The 19,275-nt window shown below is 49.0% G+C and overlaps 1 protein-coding gene across 1 annotated transcript in view; it reads right to left on the bottom strand.

The window, feature by feature from the left end:
• Positions 1-727: 727 nt before the first annotated feature.
• Positions 728-19,275, bottom strand: part of USP22 (ubiquitin specific peptidase 22) — a 46,679-nt gene continuing 28,131 nt past the window's right edge. The window contains exons 5-13 of the mRNA XM_081027820.1: positions 18,719-18,888; positions 17,220-17,367; positions 13,418-13,523; positions 11,816-11,974; positions 7,368-7,494; positions 6,426-6,517; positions 5,590-5,652; positions 4,812-4,961; positions 728-4,058 (exon numbers count right to left, since the gene is read on the bottom strand). Of these exons, the coding sequence (XP_080883946.1) occupies positions 4,016-4,058; positions 4,812-4,961; positions 5,590-5,652; positions 6,426-6,517; positions 7,368-7,494; positions 11,816-11,974; positions 13,418-13,523; positions 17,220-17,367; positions 18,719-18,888 (1,058 nt within the window). The 3' untranslated portion in view covers positions 728-4,015. The remainder of the gene's footprint in view (positions 4,059-4,811; positions 4,962-5,589; positions 5,653-6,425; positions 6,518-7,367; positions 7,495-11,815; positions 11,975-13,417; positions 13,524-17,219; positions 17,368-18,718; positions 18,889-19,275) is intronic.

The raw sequence follows: 19,275 nt of genomic DNA, 5'->3' as shown, positions 1-19,275 counted from the left end.
CATGCAGCACGGGGCTTGTGTCTATGGAACTGTTCTTCCTGTTATCACCCACCACCCAGAAGCAGCTGCGCGTACTGAAGACTGTTCTGGAGAAGGGCTGGGGCTCTTCTCTTCTGGGATGACTTATGCTTTTAACCAGAGACAGTTAATGGTGCGCACTCCACCACAGGAGTGGGGGACAGGAGCCAGGACATACTGGTCCGAAGATCAAGGGGTGGGAGTGAGATCGCACTTTGCAGCATTATTACACTTAATAACCCCATCACACATTTTTCCTATTCCTGTTCTAGAAAACTTGGGCTTTGCTGACGTGAAGGTCTTAGACACCAAAGGGGGTGCTTCCCCTGGGGAAGACAACCCTGGCTCCATTTAATTTGAAAAGATTGCTGCACAAAGGGGCCAGGAGGACTAAGGCCGGACTCCCCGAGAACTGCTCTGGCGCCTCTTGGTGTTGCTATGTAAGAGCAGCAAACAGACTTGCAACAATGGCATCCAGAAAAGGACACTTCAGAAATGAAGGTTTGGATCAACCAGGTAAAGAGCAGCTAAGGTTTTGAGGGCAAGGAAGTGTGCAGGGGGGAAGAGAAGGATGTCAGATGTCAACTGCAGCCCTGTGGCCAGTTACAGAATCAACTGCCTATCTTCTCCTCGCTCATCTATTTTAGATGCCGCAGCCTGCCGCCCCTCTCTGGCTGCTGGGATAGGAAGGGCAGAGACGGCCAGTTTTCAGAATAAAATGTAGCTTTATTATGACATAGGATAGACTACAAGCCATTAAGGGAGGGCGAAGAGTCAAACAGTTCCTCAAAATGACAGGTAAAAGAGGTGTAAACATCTGGATAATTAATCCACAGCATGATCACTGGAATCTTCTTACAATTTTTGTTTTCAGTTACAGCAAACGAAACAGTCACTTCAAAGGTCAAAAAGGGGGCAGTTACACAAGGGAAGCACACACACCAAGCCCAACCACCAATGCTCGGGTTTATATGGTACAGGGGCCGCTGCAGAAGGTGAGTCCTGGCATGTTCTAGCACCCGACCGGAGAGGGGCTGCGTGGGCCCCAGGAGGGCACGGCCACGCAGCCCTCAGGCTGCCTCCCGAGCTCGGGCCCTGATCCACCGCTCACTACACTACTCGGAACCCACTTCTGAGATCTGAAGAGCAGAGGGCCGCTATTCACCGTAAAGGGCTCAAGGGACGGTCAACCTCTGGGAAATACAGGTCATGTTCAACACCCTGGTGGGGTGGGGTCACTCGGTGACTCCTTAGTGGCCAGACACACTAGGCAGTGAGCTGAGCACCTACATAGGGTGGTTGTCAGCAAACAAGAAAACCATTTTCCTGGATCAGGAGCTTAAAACAAAAGAAATTCCCAAACCCATTATGTACCAATTTGTTCCTAATGAGACAAGTTCAGATGAGCACAGCAAGTGCAGGGCCTACGGCTGAGCTGGCAGCGCAGGGAGAGGGCAAACACCACACTGGCAGAAACACCCCCTCCACATTAGTTCTTTCAGTCGGAGGGGAGTTTCTCAGCAGCAGACAGAGAGGTACGTGCTTAGAACGCCAATGCCAAACGGAATAAAGAGAGGAATAAAGAGAACTACTTTGGATACAAAAGTTTAAAGTAACGTCTACAAAAGACACATGGCCGCACTGTGTCCCCCGGTCCTCGGCCCTCGTGTTCTCAGAGCAGCTGAGCCTGGAACGCAAGTGGAGGCAGGAAGGGGTGTAGGTGAGTGAGTGGCAGACTTCTTTGGGAAGCAGGCTGGCCACAGGTAATCTGCCAGAAACTCCAAGGCCATTACAGCTGCTTTGTCCCCACACTGCATTTAGGACACTCCAGGAAAGCCAGGGGGTCACAGGCGGCAAAGCACCTTAGCCAAAGACTCCCTGGCTAAGAACTCAGCAGGCCAACTTCAGTCATTCTCCTTTCCATTAGTCTTTCCTTATGAAAGTCAACACCTCTTTCTAAAGAAATCTTCCTAGCAGAAAGACACACACACACACACACCCGTCGGACACATGGGGCCACTTCTCAAAATCTGAACCCATCTATAGTTCTCTGGTAACGCCTGCTGTTTTAAAACACGCTTTAAAACCTATGCTCCTTAAATGCAGAAATGTAAGAATGAACTGAGCAAATGAGCAAGTGCCAGAAACACTATCACTGCTGTACACTTGAAACTAATACAAAATAATACTGAATGTCAACTGAAGTTGAAAAAAACCCAAACCCCTATCACTGGGGATTTTTCCAGACATGATGATTCTGCAGTATGACTGTTTCTTTGCATAATCTAGCATTCTCCATACCGAGCAGTAACTACTCTACCTGCTGTGACTACCCCACCTCCTAACTTAGCTAGCTAATGAGCCAGATCTGGTCCACTGCCTGATTTTGTATGGCCTGTCAGCCAGGAATAGTGAAAAATTTTCTTTCCTGACATGTGAAAATGATATGAAATTCAAATGTCAGTGTCCATTAATCAAGTTGTATTGGAACACGGCCAGGCTCCTTTGTTTATGTATTAGCGCTGGCAAGACCACACGGCCCACAAAGCCTAAAATATTTACCATCTGGCTCTTGATGAAAAAAGTCTGCTGACCCTGAAATAGATGATTCTACTCTTCTCCAGGAATAAATATTCCAGTTCAGGCAGACTGGGCTCCCAGGACAAGCACAGCTTGTTTCACAACTATACTAAAGCAACTTTCTCTCCCCTATATCTCTGGGTTGCAATTTCTCAGAAATGGACAAACAATGTAAGTTTGGGTTTCAATAGCTAGGTACATGCAAGATAGCTTACAAACAACAATGCACTGTTCCAGCTCCTCAGTCAGCTCTTCCCACAAGCTCAATCACAGTCACTTTTTCCTACTACAATTTCAACTACACTGAATGTAAAGCAGAGCACTCAGCAATGTAACACAGTCTCCACTGGAAGCTACTCCAGCTTCAATCCCAGCGACAGGGACAGCAGGTGGGACAGGAGGCCAAGAAGAAAACAGGAAGGGAAGCAATGAAACCACCGAGAAATGCTTCACGTACTCAAACGATTAACATGATAGAGACAGTGAGCTGCAGCCTGATTCTCCTTTGCTGGTCTGTGAGCTTTCACCAGGACACACATGCTTCCGGGGATGGGGGTAGGGGTGGGGCCGCAGGGGTACGCACGCAACCAAACAGCACCAAAAGCAAGAGTCACTCTCAGGAATAAAGGAAAAACTACCTAGATTTCAGTACAAACTGAATAATTCATTCACGTTATTATCATTACATTTATGAAATTCACCATTGTGGACAGAGAGGAAAAGGGAGGGGGATGAGAAAATGCCTATTCCTAGAAAACTGAGGGAGAACACCCAGGCTGATATTTCCACATGCAGTTTGATGCTACGTTATCTGCAGAACAGACGTGCTTGGAAACCCCAGTTAGTGTCTTCAGTTCCACAGACTCTGGGGGTGGGGGGAGGGGGGTCTTGATACCTGCAGACTAAAGAGAAGCTAAGAGTCCCACACTACACATACTCAATACTTAACCTCACAAAGATACTCGCACAGTCCTCCTTGCACAGAATCTTTGTCCTCTCTACTGCTTTAATGGACCCATAATTGTAAAACGGGCTGGCGCCTTTTAACTGTCATGCAACGGAACTGAAGCACCAGGGCAAGGCTGCTCCATGCTGTGGGGGTACCCCCACCCCAACTGCCCACACATCTGCTTGAGGAGCAAAGGAGATACACTCGTGAAACATCTACTTGGCCCCTTCCATGCAGATTTTTTGGTCGTGCAGTTCCTGGAGCCTCCTCCCACCGCAGCACGTGTCCATTCAAAGCCCGGTCCCGGGCACCAGCTGCTGCCGCTTTGGGCCCAGGCCGCAGAAGAATCTGATGCTTTCGGGGCACTTCTGTGTGGGTGTTGGGATCACGATGTCGGGGAGGTCGGGGTTCATTCTGTGGGGCTTGCCAACTCAGGGCCTTCATTTTCCCGACCAGCTGAGGGTAAGGCTACTCATATTCCAGGAACTGTTTGTGGTAGAACAGCAGGTATCTGAGTAGGCAAAGAAAAAGCATGGTTGTGTTCGATGTCACAAGAGGTCAGGCAGAACCGCCGCTCCCCAGCCAGAACCCTGGCACCACAGCCGTCTGCTTTCTTGGTTGGATGAGTCCTTAGTGAGGTAGTGGCAGTGCCCCACCAAATGCCCAGGGCCAAGCCCACCCACCAGGACGTAGTGAATCCTGCCAGTCCTGCCTCCCACACAGCCCCTGAGGCCGGCGTGTCCTGTGTGACTGCCACTGCCTGTGCCGGGGCTCGCTGGTAAGACTCCTGTAACAGATGCCGGCGAACCCCTCTGCTCTGACCTCAGCCACAAGTCTGTCCTCCCCAACACAAACTATCTACACACTCTCCCAAGGGGACCCCCCCACAGCTCAGAACACACCGTCCATACACGCCTCACAAGCTCATGGCAGGCAGCTCGTCCCCGGGGCTAGGATCCTACTGACCGTCTGAGGACTAAGGATTTGGCAGAATTAGAAAAAAATGGGAAAGAAAAGAGGAGCCACCAAAGAAGGTATGTGTCAGCTCAGGCGTGACTGAAATACACCACACCACACCACACCACACCACATTCCCTGTAATCAGGACTGTCCTGCCAGCTACTATCTCGGCTCTGGCACCCCTCCAGAAGAAGCCGCCTTACTCCCGCCACCGAAAGTGAACCTCCTTGAACGGAACCAAGAGCAGACGCGGCTTTGGATTCCATGTAATCGAATCGGGGAAACAACCCGCACCCCGACATACCCTTCGCTGTCTAGCACGTCCTCAATGCTGGCCTTGGTGATGATGGCGTCATCACACTTGAACCACTGGTCCTTGTGCTGCCGGATGAAGCTGGTGTAGTGGCCGCTCTCCAGGGTCCCTTGATGGTTAACAACGGCGAACAAGGAGTACCTGGTGTGGAAGGAAAGGAGGGGGGAGAAACAGAGCAGGTAACTCCATTTCGTCACTAGCAGTCAGAAGCCTGCGTAGTGAGGCGTAGCTCACTGAGCCCAGGAACCAAAGCTGGTGCATAGAAGGCAGCGAGGAAAGCGCCCGTGTGGCCTCCTCTCAGCTCTCAAGCTCCTTCGCTGGGACCACATTTAGTGGAAGCGGTGAGAGCAACTGGTGTTGGGAGACACCGTGACCATTCTCTTTCATTTTTTCTGCCACATCAACGGTAAGAAGGACGGCAAAGAAAAGAGCACAGGCCTTTCCAATGCCAGTGAAGGCAGATGCCGGGCTGCCGGACCCTCAGTTACACAGACGCCAGGAGAGAGGGGTCAGTCTCCTACAACAGGAGGGAGTGTTTATGATAAAGGTGTGAAAAGTCCTTTCCTAACAGAAGGCTTACGGATTCTCAACACAGATTAGTGGGCAGAAAGCAGGCCAATGGTCAAAGGAAACGAGCTCTGCCACTGCCCCTCGTAAATGCAGTCGTCTCCCCAGGAATGCAGGCGGGGCCCTCCCTGCAAGTCCCACCAAGACCCCAGGCTCCTGATCAGCCCGAGGTGCCTGGGGCACCCCCCAGGGCACCACTTACTTGTTATCATTATTGAGACTATCCGCTGGCTGCTGGTACTGCCCATTCATCCTGCTTTCTTTGCTGTGACAAACAAAAGCAACGCTGAGCATCATTTAAAATAATGAACCAAACAGACGCACGGCTCAGACAACAAGAAGGACACTGTTGGGGCCTCCCCGCCAGACACTGTCTGGACCCGTGCTGCAGACGCTTCCTACTTCCTCCAACCATGCTTGTCAGGCACAGACTCCCCAGCCCCACGCCACGGTGAGGAAACCGAGGCCCAGGCTGCCAGAACGAGCTACTCAGAGCACAGGTGCTGCACGGTATGGAGCCAGCCCAGACCGACCCGGCACACCTCCCAGCAGGGAATGGAACCACCCTGGGTCCTTCCAAGGAAACAGACCTGCCAACACCTTCCTTGGTGGCTTGAAGCCACCAAGTTTGTGGTAACTTGTTACAGTGCCCTCCCGGAAACTAACATGTGTCCAATATATTAGCAAGTGTCATGTAAATTTTATGGAATGTACAACTGCAAAATCAACTATGTTTATCTGTATCCCAAAATCAGTTCGATCAGCTAAAACACTGTGGTCCTATCTTGATGAATATCCAGGTCTGAAAGGTGATAAAGGATTGCTTGGGAAAAGCCAAAGCTGAAAGAGAACATCTGAGGAAAAACAACTCATTAAACTAAAATGTGTCTTGGGTTAAGGTCAGGTAATCATTCAGTTTAAGGACGTGCAGTTATATCCATGCTCTGTCAACCGCCTCATCAGGGAGCTGGTGCCAATCATTGTCCTCACAGAGCCACACCCTCCCGACGACAGACGAGGGGACAAACCCTTTCGCACCTGGACGCCATGAAGGGGGTCATGTCCAGCTCCAGGGGGAAGGACACGTACGTGGTAATCTTCCGCCGCAGCTTGGCTGAGTGTTCAAATCGCTGCACAAACGGGGGAGAGAAGGAAGAGGAATGAAGCTGTCACGGGCTTCTCTGTGCACACCCCAAAGTAGGGTTTTCATTCCTTTTCTGATCACCTCCTGGCCATGTCTGGAGCTTACAGATTCCATAACACAGTAACAATCCCTAGAAATCTAATGTATGGGGTTCAAGTCAACTCTTAAAATGATGTGATTCTTCAAAGTCATAAGTGTGCAAAACAGAAAACAAACCCAGCAAAGTGCAAGATAGAAGAGTAGAGAACAAACACCCATAACCTCTGAAAGCAAAAACAAACATACTGTCTCTTTCATTAGGTACGAGGCATTCCCCTGACTAGATCAGGGGCCACCAAATCCAGTAAGCAGCTAGGAATGTTTTCTTTTTTTTTTTTTCCTTTTAACAGTTTTAAAGGGTCATAAAATAAAACAAAGAAGAATATGAAACAGATCATATGGCTGCAAACCCTACAATATTTATTACCTGACCCATTTACAAGAAACAGCTTGCTGACCCCTGGACACAACGCTAAGCATCTCTGTTTGCTGTTAAGTAAAAGAAAAACCAAAATTTTGAGGGAGGATGGAAGAATTTAGGTAGGAGTAGTGAAACCTTAACAACCTCCACCCCGAGAAGAGCAACTCCCATCCTATTTTCATCACGATTTGATCACCACAGCAGACCTCTCGGCAACAGAAGACGGAGTTACAACCTATTCCCCTTCTCTCTTTAGCGTTCCTTACAGTCACTGCAGTTATAAAATGTACTCTGTACACCAAACCCACAGGCTGTACAGCTGTCCTAGGGACTAAAAATTGAGTCTGCCACAGACTCAATTTCCTGGGAGACTTACTTTGAGATGAAAACAGGCTACAATGGGCAGTTTCTTCATGGTGAGCTGTTTAGTAGACTCCTGGTAGCTATGGCAACCACTGCATTTGATCTTGGCACTGCTTCCCAGGTGCTCTGGTCTGGTAAATCTACCAGGCATTTAAAATATATATTTTTAAGAAAAAAAGATGGGAGAAGAGAGGGAGAAGAGTTACTTCATCACTTGCAATAGATTAATTTCCCTGCTGAAAATCTACATAGAGTTAGGGGTGTTTGTAATTTCACAAAGAAAGAAAAGCTGAAACTACTTCCTATACGTTCTCTCTTAATCACTTAAAAAAATATTTATCTTAAATTTTTTTAAATGCGACGTCTGATGAAATACTAATAATTTTCTAACTACTATTAAGACCCAGCAATCAAATTTGTCCCAGAAAAACGAAAGCTTCCACTCACAGAAAACTGCACACAAGTGGTCACAGCAGCTTTACTGTGAGCGCCCAAACCTGGAAGCGCCGCCGTCCTTCACGGGCTGAGTGGTGAAACCAGCTGGTACATGACCCCACGGGACACCCGTCAGCCATACAAAGGAACAGACCCCTGATAAGCCAACCTGGACGAACCACCAACGGACTGTGCCGAGGGAAGAAAGCCAGTCCCCAAGGGTTACACGTCGTGTGATTCATTCCTGAGCGGTGGAATCCATGGAAATGGAGAACAGATCGGGGCTGCCTGGGGTGAGGAGGCAGGAGCGGAGGGAGGGCTCCTGCCACGGTGGAGGGGCCCGCAGCTTGTCTGCACCGATGTCACTGTCCTGGCTGTGACACTGGATGTCATTTTACAAGAAGTTACCACTGAGGGAACCTGGGTGACGGATACACGGGCTCGCCATGGACCCCTTCTTACACTGCGTGGGAAGCTACGATCATCTCAAAGTTAAAAAGTTTAAAAAAATGAGACATTTGGGGAAATGGTAACTTTCTGACAAGGAAAACAGGTCACGAGATAGAAAGGCTGCACCAGAGAGGTCGGCAAGCATTTCTGGCACAGGTGGTAGCTACCAAAGATAAAAACCCATGAAACACGTTTCAATATAGTTTATGCCAAACTTTTAAAGTTTAAAGCTGAAAAACAAACAGAAAATTCGACCTTTTCACAACTGGGTCTGGAAATCCTTGTTTATCTTTTGGAATTTCTGCCATCTCGGCCCGGGAAGCACAAGGGCCCCCTGCGCAGAGCTGACCGTGCTTGCTCACAAGGTGGCCAGGAATGAACTGTGAGAACAGTTACATCTCATGCAGGAGGGAGGGTGGAGCAGGCATCCTAGCATGTTCACTGCAACCTGCAAGAACCAGCCCACACGCGCTCGGCAAGGTGCAGAGTGTGGGAAATTCTGTGGACAAATGACCAAGGAAAGAAAGGGGGGGAGCCGAAGTCTGGATTTAAAGAGACTTAGGAGGTCGTTCAACCAAATGTCATGTGTACACCTACTCTGGATCCTGATTTGAATAAACTGTAAAAAACATTAGGAGAAAAAACCATCGGGGCAGTTTGACAAGAACTGGCTCCTCGAGAGCACTGGGAAGAATGTACCCAGGTACCAGAGAAGACTGGGGTACACACCAGCGCTGCCACATTACTCCATCACCCAACTTTCCAATTCAAAACACAGTTCTGTTCCACCCCACGCGTACTGCTCAGGGGCCAGCGGCCGCGACGGCTTCCCTAAGGTCTCAGCAAGCTTCCTTCCGGTCTGTGGCGGCAGCAGCAGGACCAAGTCCTCAGACCGGTGCCCCTAGCAGGCAGAGGACTGTGCACAGAGGAAAACCACTGCATTTTAACTGAAGTCCAATGCCAAGAGCAGCTAAAATGGGGCCTAGGACTCCGGCGTCCCTCAAGCATTCCGAGTTCTGAGCAGGGGACAGATGGTAGGATGCAGGTGCCTGAGGCAACAAACTTCCAAGCTAAAAGGAACACTTCCTTCAAGGGGCTCAAAGGCCTTCCTCCAGTGAGGAGATGGCACAGCCCTGAGACCTGCGTCAGGACCACCTTTACGACAGGTTCGAGCTTCCTGAAGTCCGTTCTGGGGCTTGACCAGTCAGACTGGGGGTGCCGATATTCTAATTACCCTCGAATTGTGATTCACATGCTTCAGCCAATTATATCTGCATTGCTAACTATTATCAATTAAGCATCTGGTCAATAAGCAGACTACTTCTCATGATGATATACATTTAAAAATATTTACACCAATGCAGTGCAAAATGCTCAGCACTCAAGTCATGTCTGGATGTTGTCTAACCTTTTATTCATCCAGAAGTTCCTGATAATTTGTCATTTTTCTTTCCATGTGCAGTGCCCACCCCCGAATCACTGTCATCTCAGCCAAACTAACTTCCTGCCACGAAAGCTGCTTCAGTACCCCAAAAACATGCCGAACGAGTCCCACAACGTCAGACATGAAGAGAATTTGACTGCAAATTCATGTAGTTATACATACAGGAACTAGGGGAGGAAAATGGAGCCCAATTCACATACCTTCTCGGGTATCTATCCACGCCGCCCTGGCCCCGCGCGGGGTTTCCAAGCCGGCGGGAGCAGGGCCCACCTGCCATCCGGGAAGGTGACCACAAGAGCCAGTATTTGCTCCTCCCACCCCAGCAATGCAGGCACCGACCCAGGCTCGGCCAGCTGCGCACTCCTCAGGGGGACTTGGTCCCTGGAATAATTTTTCTGAAGAAGCAGATGTGGGAAACCTTGTTTTTTCAGGAACGGCATGCTGACTGCACCGGGGCCGCCAGGTAGCAGGGGCTGCGTGTCGATGGGTGTGGGTCCCAGGCCACCCATGGTCACTACCTACTCGCTGAGCCGGGTTCTGGTAGCTTCCCCGTGGATTTTCTGAGCTACCTGATGTCCCCACCTGCTTGAGTTCACCAGGGCCAGGGCCTGCCATTTGCAACCTTGCAACAATTCTGACAAGGTAAAGGCAGGCCCCGACAGCCGGTTAATGCCGTGGGGACAGTTTGAGGCAGTCTCCTCGTCTGACTGCGTTGTATTTCAGTCCCGATTGAGAAAATACAACACACAAACATAAAAGAGTTGAAATAGCAATGAGGCAACAAAGCTCGAAGGGTACACCACGGGGCCCACACAAACAGGTGGGAGCACGGAACCCTGAGGGAGGCAACGGGCCTCGAGGAGCTTTGCCCTGTTACTAGGGCAGGATACTCAGTGCTGCCAAGTCCGTCTCCTCCACAAAGGGCTCCAGGCGCTGCGAACGGTGACAGCGCCCACCAGCCCTGCCGTCCTCACCCTGCGATACGCCAATACCTGGAGGTTCTAGAGCTACAGATCACACGTACCTTAGGTTCCCTCCACCAGCTTGGGGAGCTACCCTCAATATACCCTGAAAGGGACCATTTGCTGTTGATAAAACCAGACACAAACAAACCCCACCTTTTCTCAGCCACTTCCACCCGGACACAGACAGCTTCCCAAGCATTTTAACGTCCCTTGTTACGTGCTTTGTGGGCAAAATTTCAATTTTATTGAAATTTACCATGAAATTTAATTTTGTTGTCAATACTCTCTTGAAAAAACTTTTTTTCGGTTTTGATGATTTATATGCTTGTCTTCCAAATTAAAACTCTGATACCTCGTTTACAACGGGATCCATCAGTGTAACAAGCAAGTTCTTTTTAAAACCTGACACATGTACTTCTAAGCCTGCTGACCATGCGACAAGGTCAAAATCAAGAAGCGTATCCGTCTCCATAAGAAATACTTCTACCAAACAAGGACTTGCCTGCAGCGGCCTTGAATTCACGCAAGTAAAAGAAAATAAAGGTCGTAAAGCACTACACTCAACTAAAATAAAGTTTCGGAAGGGTTTCTGGCCCCTCTCCCAACTGTATGTACCAGCTATGTAAATACGCTTTATACCAACTGCACCCTAAACCGAATCCCGTCTCTAAATCAATGCTGTAGCAAACGTAAACACAAGGGTAAGTGCACGGATGTAAACACAAGGGTAAGTGCACCCAGCATATCACAGATCCGTTTTCATCACCTGCAGCAGGAGAGGCCAGCTCTTTCAGTGCCGTAATTTCATACGTTATTAGCCACAAAAGGTGAGGGAGCTTCACTTTTTGCTCTCTGTTAATTTACACGGAGGGGGGGTGGAACAGTAGCTGTGGTACAGACATCCTTCTGTGCAGAGCTGGGGAAGAGAATAGCTAGTCGCCTTGCAAAAATGTGACAAACCAGTACGAGCCACCACTGTAGCTGTCAGTAGGTTGTCGTATCTTTTCTCATGTCCTACACTGTACCTATTGGGACCCTGGGTGGTGCTGAATTTATTAGGGCTTCACTCTGATCAATCACTGCTCTGAACAGCCTAAGGCAAGGAGAGGCCACGGCCGACAAGAAAAGACTTTTACTTTTCTACAAAAGTGCTGGCAGGTTTCTCACCTTCTCAAGCAGTCCGTAAGCGTAGTGGTTCCTGATACATGGCTTTCCCCGTTCACCACGCTGCCCTCACTCCCTGGGCTCAGGGGCCAGAACGGGGTGGAAGAGCCAGGCAGATCTAAACTGATGTCCCAGAAGGGGTCTATTGTGGTGGAGACTCCACTAGAAGCAAAAGACAGAAACACAGGAGAATTGACAACCACACGCAGCTTCTGAGGTACAACCTCGTGAGTGTACCTCAACTTTCTTTTACAGCTCTGCCCTTTTATCCAAATGACATCCCAGCTCAGAGAAAGATACGCTCGCACCCAACACATCCTGGGCTCTCAAGGCCCCTGGGAGGGGCTGTGTGAACACCTCAGGCAAAGGCTGCTCCTAAAGCAATGGTTTACACTCCCGGAAGATCAGCACCATCATTTCGGGCCTTTTTTCGGGGCCCCGTGTCCAGAGGTTCTGAATCAATGGATTTACCTCAGCAGCATCTGGGACCCCGGAACTGCTGAGCCTAGGTGATCACCTAGACCTCTAAGCACATTTCACATACTGAGTGCGCCCCATCAGGGCACAGAGCCCGAGATGAACAGCAGCATTCTGTGGCTAACGAAGCCAGTTCTGTCTGGGAGATTTATTCTAAAACATACAAACAGGAAATTCCCAGATCGGGACAGTTACTACAGAAATTTCCACAGGATGTAAACCTGAGACAATCTCCTGCTGAGGAAGTTCAGCAGTCCAGGGCCAACAAGGCAGTTATTTAAAGCCATGGTCTAAACTGCTTAGAGTGAGGGCCCATGATGATACGTGCTACTTAACAGAAAACTCATTTATGACACAGGCAAACTGACTCTTTTCCAGTATCTGGTTTATCCTACAAAAATGACAAATGGTAATCCATTATAGGTTCTAAAATGTCAGTGGATCATGACTAGGGTTTTTTAAAAAAGTTGCAGTGAAATAAAAACCAAGGGAGTACACTGAGGGTGCATGAAAGGGTTCCTCTAACCTCACCGCCAATACACTCTCCTCCTGGTAATGAAAGCTTTGGGCTCTGTGCACAGAACAGAAACCTGTGAAGAATTTAGGGACACTACTTTGAAGAAAATGGAATCTGTGAAATAATTCAAACTGACACACTTTGGAGTACGTCTGTCCAGTACCTGAAGGGGACTCATTATTTGGCTCCTGGTGGCAGGGAGCTTCAAAGCACTGCTGGGTGTGGGCAGTGACAGATGCCTCACAACCCGTGGGGACACTGCCCCGGTGACCTTCACATCAGGGTGACCTGTTCTTTTTTCTTGTTTTTTTCCATTGGAGCTATTTTATCCCAACACACACCAACAGCTGTTTAAACAGAACTGCTTCCCATCCGGCCGTGCTGCAGATGCCCCACTGTAAGATTCACTCTACTGACACATCATGGAGAAGGTGTGACTAAATGTCATGCTCCCAGCATCCAAAAATTCTAAAAACTTCTCAGAACACAGCAGTCTGCTGACAGGCTGCACCCAGGGAGTCCGTCTCTCTGACAGAACCCGCGGTCCCTCATTATGGTCTGGCTAGCGTGGCCCAGAGGCACTTGGTGTCCCACCGGAAGCCCCCACTTACTGGCAGACCTGGCAGGTGACGTCCGACTGCAGCCCGCCTGTGAAGATCTGGTCGATGATGCAGTTGCAGTGGTTGGGGTTGTTGGCCTTCTTCCCGTTGTCGTCACCTGGGGAGGCCAGAGCTCGGTGACGCCCAACTGCACCCACCCTCACCCTCCAACGTCAGCAAGTTTCCAAGAGCCCCAGACCCCAGGCCTGAGGCCATTCACCCAGAGGCATCATGGAAGCTGAGATGTCGACACTCACACTAAGACGACACTAATCATTCAAACAACACACTTGGCGGGAAAGTGAGGATGACCCAGCCAATCTGCCTTATTTTCTATTTTCGTCTTCTCCACTCCCTAAGAAGAGCTCCTTAGCTTCTATCTTGGCACCAAAAGGTATCAAATGCTCAGTAAATGGGAAAAGTTACTGATTCCTTTTGCATTTACAGAATAACTGAAAAGTATTTTCTAGTGAGGTGGCCCAACACATGAGGTGTGATCAAACAATATGGTGAATGTTTAAATTTAAAAAAATTATTACAGTAAAAGACACATTGCTATCAATTCCCCTCAAAACACTCCCCCTAGCTTTGAACACACTTATCCCATCGTTCTTGCCACTTTCTGAAGCAGTTCTAGAAGTCCTCTTTCGTGTGTTTAGTTGCGCTGTCGTGGCTGCCTCGATGTCCTGAATCATTTTGACTTTGGGGAAGAGCCAGAAGTCACACGGTGCCAGATCCGGTGAAGAAGGTGGATGAGGACACACCGTCATGTTTTTATGTGACAGAAATTGCCATAGACCAGGAGCGATGTGGGACACGGAGCCGTTCGTTGTGATCACAAAACACAGTGAATGCTGCTGCCGAGCGCCGTCCAACCGAAAGGCAGGGATCTCCAATACGGGAAGCGGCACGTCGAGCCTTAGTAACAGTGTGTGACAAGTCTCAGCGTGCTCGGTGCAGTCGGGTGTGAGCTACGGCTGAGAGGAGGTGTGTGTTAAAGCGTGCTGTAAATCCTCCTCCATCGTGACAGTGCTCCGTGTCACACGTCGCTTCTGGCAGTTTCTGTCAAATAAAAGCATTACGGTGTGTCCTCACCCACCTTATTCACAGGTCTGGCTCCGTGAGACTGCTGGTTCTCCCCCAAAGTCAAAATGATTCGGGACTTAGAGGCAGCCACGACAGCACAACTAAGACACTCCCTTCCAGAACCGCTTCAGAAAGTGGCAAGAATGATGGCATAAGTGTGTTAAAAGTGACAGGGAGTATTTTGAGGGAATTAATGCAATGTGCCTTTTACTGTAATAAGTTTTGTTTTATTTAAACATTCATCCTATTGTTTGACCACACGTCATACTATGGGTGGAGTACTCCCAGGGAAGCCTCTACTCAAACTCCCTAGACTAAATGTGTCCTTACTTCAGAGAGCATCCCTGCAGGACTCCCGCTTGTCTGGTTTTCTCATCAGTTCCCACATTCTGGAACTTCAGGGACTGCTGTTTTCCAGTCAGTTGTATCTAGATAAGTATAGTTCCCATCCTTCGTAGTTCAATATACGTATTGTTTACAGTTGACCCTTGAACAATGTGGGTTAGAACTGTGCAGATCCACTTATATGCAGATTTTTTTCAATTGACCTCACAGTTCAAACCCACACTGTTCAAGGGACAACTGTAACTGACGGTTAGGAACCCCAGTATATGGAGGGCCAACTTTAGTTATACCCAGAAATTTTACTGTGAAGGTGGTCAGTCCCCTCAACTTATTCCAGGGTCAACTGTATAAATAATTCGTGTGTACATATGTGAATATAAAACTTATATGGTGAAATAAATATAATACATATTCATATATATCCTACATACATTCTATAAAACTGTCATTCAAGTAGACATGGGAATAGAATGTGTGCCCACCTGTATATAAATATCAAAAAAGTTAAATTATGACACAGGAATAAAGGGTGGTCACAGTCTTCTGACAGCAGTTGCTTAGAGAGATTAGGGAGAAAATGCCACCCAGAAGGATCTCAAATTCATTTATGGGACAAGAATGTTAGGATACAGGAAAATACATACAGGAAGACACAAAGAAAAATAAGCCGCAAGATACCTGAGGGGAAAAAATAAATGATACCTGAGGGTACGCATCTTTGATGTTCACATACAAGAACTGTGCAGGGGCACAGTGGGCCTGGCTAAGTGGCCTCCCCCAGGTGCTGTGAACTAGCAACCCTCATGAATTCAGGATTCAGAAAAATGCTGGTGACTGTGTTTCTGAGAAGAGCCTTACATTTCTTCCCAGACATTTCAAAAGGAATTACGTCAGAGAATAAATCACAACGGTTTCTTCATTTTTTTCTGTCATAGAAACATTTTAACACAATGCATTTTCAAACAGAGGTCTCTTAATTATTCTCAAGGGCTTGGAGTAATAACTTAATCTCTCACATGGCTCTTTTCTGTTTGTATGTTATACTTTATACTAGGAAATTAAACCTTATCTAACCTCTTAGGCAACTTTTATTTGATTCCCAGGTCAAATATTGAAAGGATCATGTGTATGTTTTCATGAGAAAGAAATTTAGGTACAAAAAAAGCTAGAACCAAAAGCCATGACAGTTGGTCAGAACAAGCTGATTTATCTCAAGTTTGGTTTGTCTCTGAGCTGTAATCTCAGATTCCACAGGGCACTTGTGAGAGCAGCTCAATGCCCTGGGACACTGAAAGGCAGCAGCATGAAGGCTGTTCAACAAAGTGACCTGGAAAAACAGGACTTTGTTCTTGAAGGACCCCCAGGTAAGGGGAAAGCGGCCAGCAGGAAGTCACCCTTGACTAGCTGCACCAGCCTAGAGACCACAGGTAAGCAGGTAACTTGTTACCTGAGCATGCTTCACCTACACTTGAAGAGTGTGCTCTCCGAACCAGCGGCATCGCCTAGGAACGCATTAGGAACGACAAATCCTGAGCTCACTTCAGAGCCACCCAACAGAAAGGCCAACTGTGTGCTCTAAGGAGCCGTCCAGGTGAGTCTGAGCCACACTCAGCCCTCAGCTGATTCCCGTCAGTTACACTTCAGCACAGGGCCTTCAGACTGCGAGCCCCACACGGGCAGGGCTGGGAGGAGCCCACCGTGCCTGTCGCTCAGTCCTCGGCTCCGGTCTCCAAGTCCTAGGAGCTGCTGCCCGCGGCCCCTCCGCTAGGCCATCTAAACCCACACAGAGAAGCCTATGTGATGGGAGGAGTCGAGTTCCAGGGAGATCACGAGAGAGACTTGAAAACAAAAGGCCCTTGGTTGGACAATGAACCTGCCTTAGGGCCAGGGAAGTCCTGGCAAGTGTGCAAGGTTCAGCTCTGCGATCCTAGTCGCTCTGGCTGCTCTAGAGCAACGATGGTCTTTTGGAGATTCCCCAGGGAAGGGAGATGGTTAGGCTGTGTGCAGAGCACATTCAGAAGCTCTGGCCTGACGTAGCTGTGACAACCAGGAGGAGCTGCAGGTGAGGTCCTCACACCTCAGGCCAAGAGGAAGCCGCAGCAGAGGACTCAAGGCAGAGGCCCATCAAGCACAGAGAGCTCACTGTTCACTATTACGGACCCTGCTCCACTCCCAGAACAGTCAGAGAACAACACTAGAAACTATTTCCCACTCGTAAGAACAAACCATGAAGAACCGAGATAATTACGGTGTTTATCTTACTAGGGAAAACCTACGATTATAACACAGCCCCAGTGTAGTTGTCAGGCGTGCACACACCTGGCCCCCCCTTACCCCCGCCCCCCGCCGTCCCGACATGCGCGCTGAGGGTGCAGACGCACACCTTTGCAGTGCCGGTGCAGGACGTCCAGGGCTGCAATGAGGAACTCGTGGGCGTCCTGCTGCTCATAGCCCGCGAGGTGCCGCGCGTGGGTCCACACCAGGTGCAGCAACTTGTACGGGATGTGGGGGGACCGGTGCCCAGAGTAAAACTGCTCAGAGAGAAGGCAAACGAAATCACTTGTCAAGACGAAATGCTACACGCTGAACACAAAGACACATGAGAAAAAGTTACCTGCTGCCTCGAATTGGGACTCACTGGGCTGCGTCTGCAGGCCATCCTCTCCTTCCCACTGTCTAGTTTTCTATGCTAGGCTTACAGGGTGAATCATGACATGCGTGTCAAGAGAAAAGACCTCTACTCTACTCTTTGTAGGTTATACGTTAATATACCCAAACCCATTTGAATCTATCACCCAATCGTGCCCAGTGAAAATGGCTGAAATCCATGCATGGAAGTGACACATCCATCCACCCACGGGTTTTTCAATTGCACCTGCCTTTCTCCTTTAGGCCCAACGATTTTATTGAGCTTGCTCACCGCTGCAACCCCAGTAGTTCCTGGCATGCTGTGGGTATGAAGGAAATGGTCAGGCTAGACCAGAGGTAGGCAAACTTCTTCTGAAAAGGGCCAGGTAGTCAGCGATTCTGGCTCTGCAGGCCAGGTGGGCTCTGTCGCAGTTGCTCAACCAGGCCTCACCTCCTCCACACCAGGGCGAAAACAGCCAGTGCCCGACGTGTGGGCCAATGGGCGTGCACGGACTGCCAGCAGAGGTTATCGCCAGGACAGACCAGGCCGAGTCTGCGGGCTCCTGTACTGACTCCTCACGAATGCCCAGGACCTCTCACAACCTACGGGGCAGGTAGCAGCCCCATTTTGTGGCAGGGATGGCTGAGCTGCTCCAGCTCTGAGAGGCTTTTTTGAGGTCACCGAGCTGAGTGCAGAGCGTCCAGCCCAAGGCTGCCTGAGCTGTCAGCGCTGGTTAGGACAGCCACAGACAGGACAGACACGAGTGTAGCCTGCAGCCCATCCAGGGGAGCAGAACCTGATGCTCGGGACAGATGGTCACAGAGACAGACATGTGAAGCACTCAGCGGTCCAGCAACAGAAAGGAAGATCCACGCTCCTTGGGAACACACAGGGAAGCGGCCCATGCGCATCTACACACCCGGTGACTGCGGAGAGCAGACAACAGGGAAGGCCGAACCCCCACAGTATTCATGAACACTGCCCGCCAGCTATGCCACTCTCTAAGGGCTCTTTCTCGTCCTCCAAGTCACTTGTGGGCCTCGAAAAATAATGCCAATAGTCCTGTAACGGTTTCTTTTGGAAAAAATGTGTTTCTTCCATGACAAATGTACATAATACATATTTACTCACTATATAAGGTTTTAGAAATTTGCCCTCCTTTATCATGTTGTAGTCAACTTATTTTTTTACAAAGAGTGGAGAAGCAAACATAGTTCCAGAAATGTTACACTGCAGAAGTCAACAGTGCTCACCTCCTGAAAAAGGGATGACATCTCGCAGACCAGACAGGAGCTGGGGCTCTGCATTTCACACCTGTGCCTATCAGAGAGGAAGAAGTCTCGCAGAAGCGGCGTGTGGGTGAGCGCCTGGACGATGCAGTTCATGAAGCATGTGTTTCCGAGGTTGATGAGCCCTCGCAGACCTGGGAGGGAGGCAGACAGGAGAGCGGGGGTGACCCGAGCACTGAACCCCAACGGAATCACAGTGGTTCCTCTACATTTATGTGGCCGTTTTCTTTTTATTCATTCATTCAAGAAGGAAAAAAGAAGAAATATGCTGTCCTGATTTTTACGCCGCTTTTCCATAAACTGCACTGAGGACTGTTCATCACCACCACCCCTCACCCCTGGTCCTGCAATTCAGCCACTGTTAAGTTTTGATAAAATGACCCAAAGATATTCTTTAACAACAGGCAACAGGACAGGTCAGAATGCAGCATCTCTAACAAACAAAAATAGCTTTTGAAAAGTTTTTAAAATATCTTTCTTCAAGTCTTGGGAAACCTAGAGAACAGGCTCACACATATATT

Source organism: Rhinolophus hipposideros (assembly GCF_964194185.1).
Source record: "Rhinolophus hipposideros genome assembly, chromosome: 20".
Classification (NCBI taxonomy): Eukaryota; Metazoa; Chordata; class Mammalia; order Chiroptera; family Rhinolophidae; genus Rhinolophus; species Rhinolophus hipposideros.
Note: the sequence above shows the minus strand (reverse complement) of the source record. Positions and strands in the feature narration are given on the sequence as shown.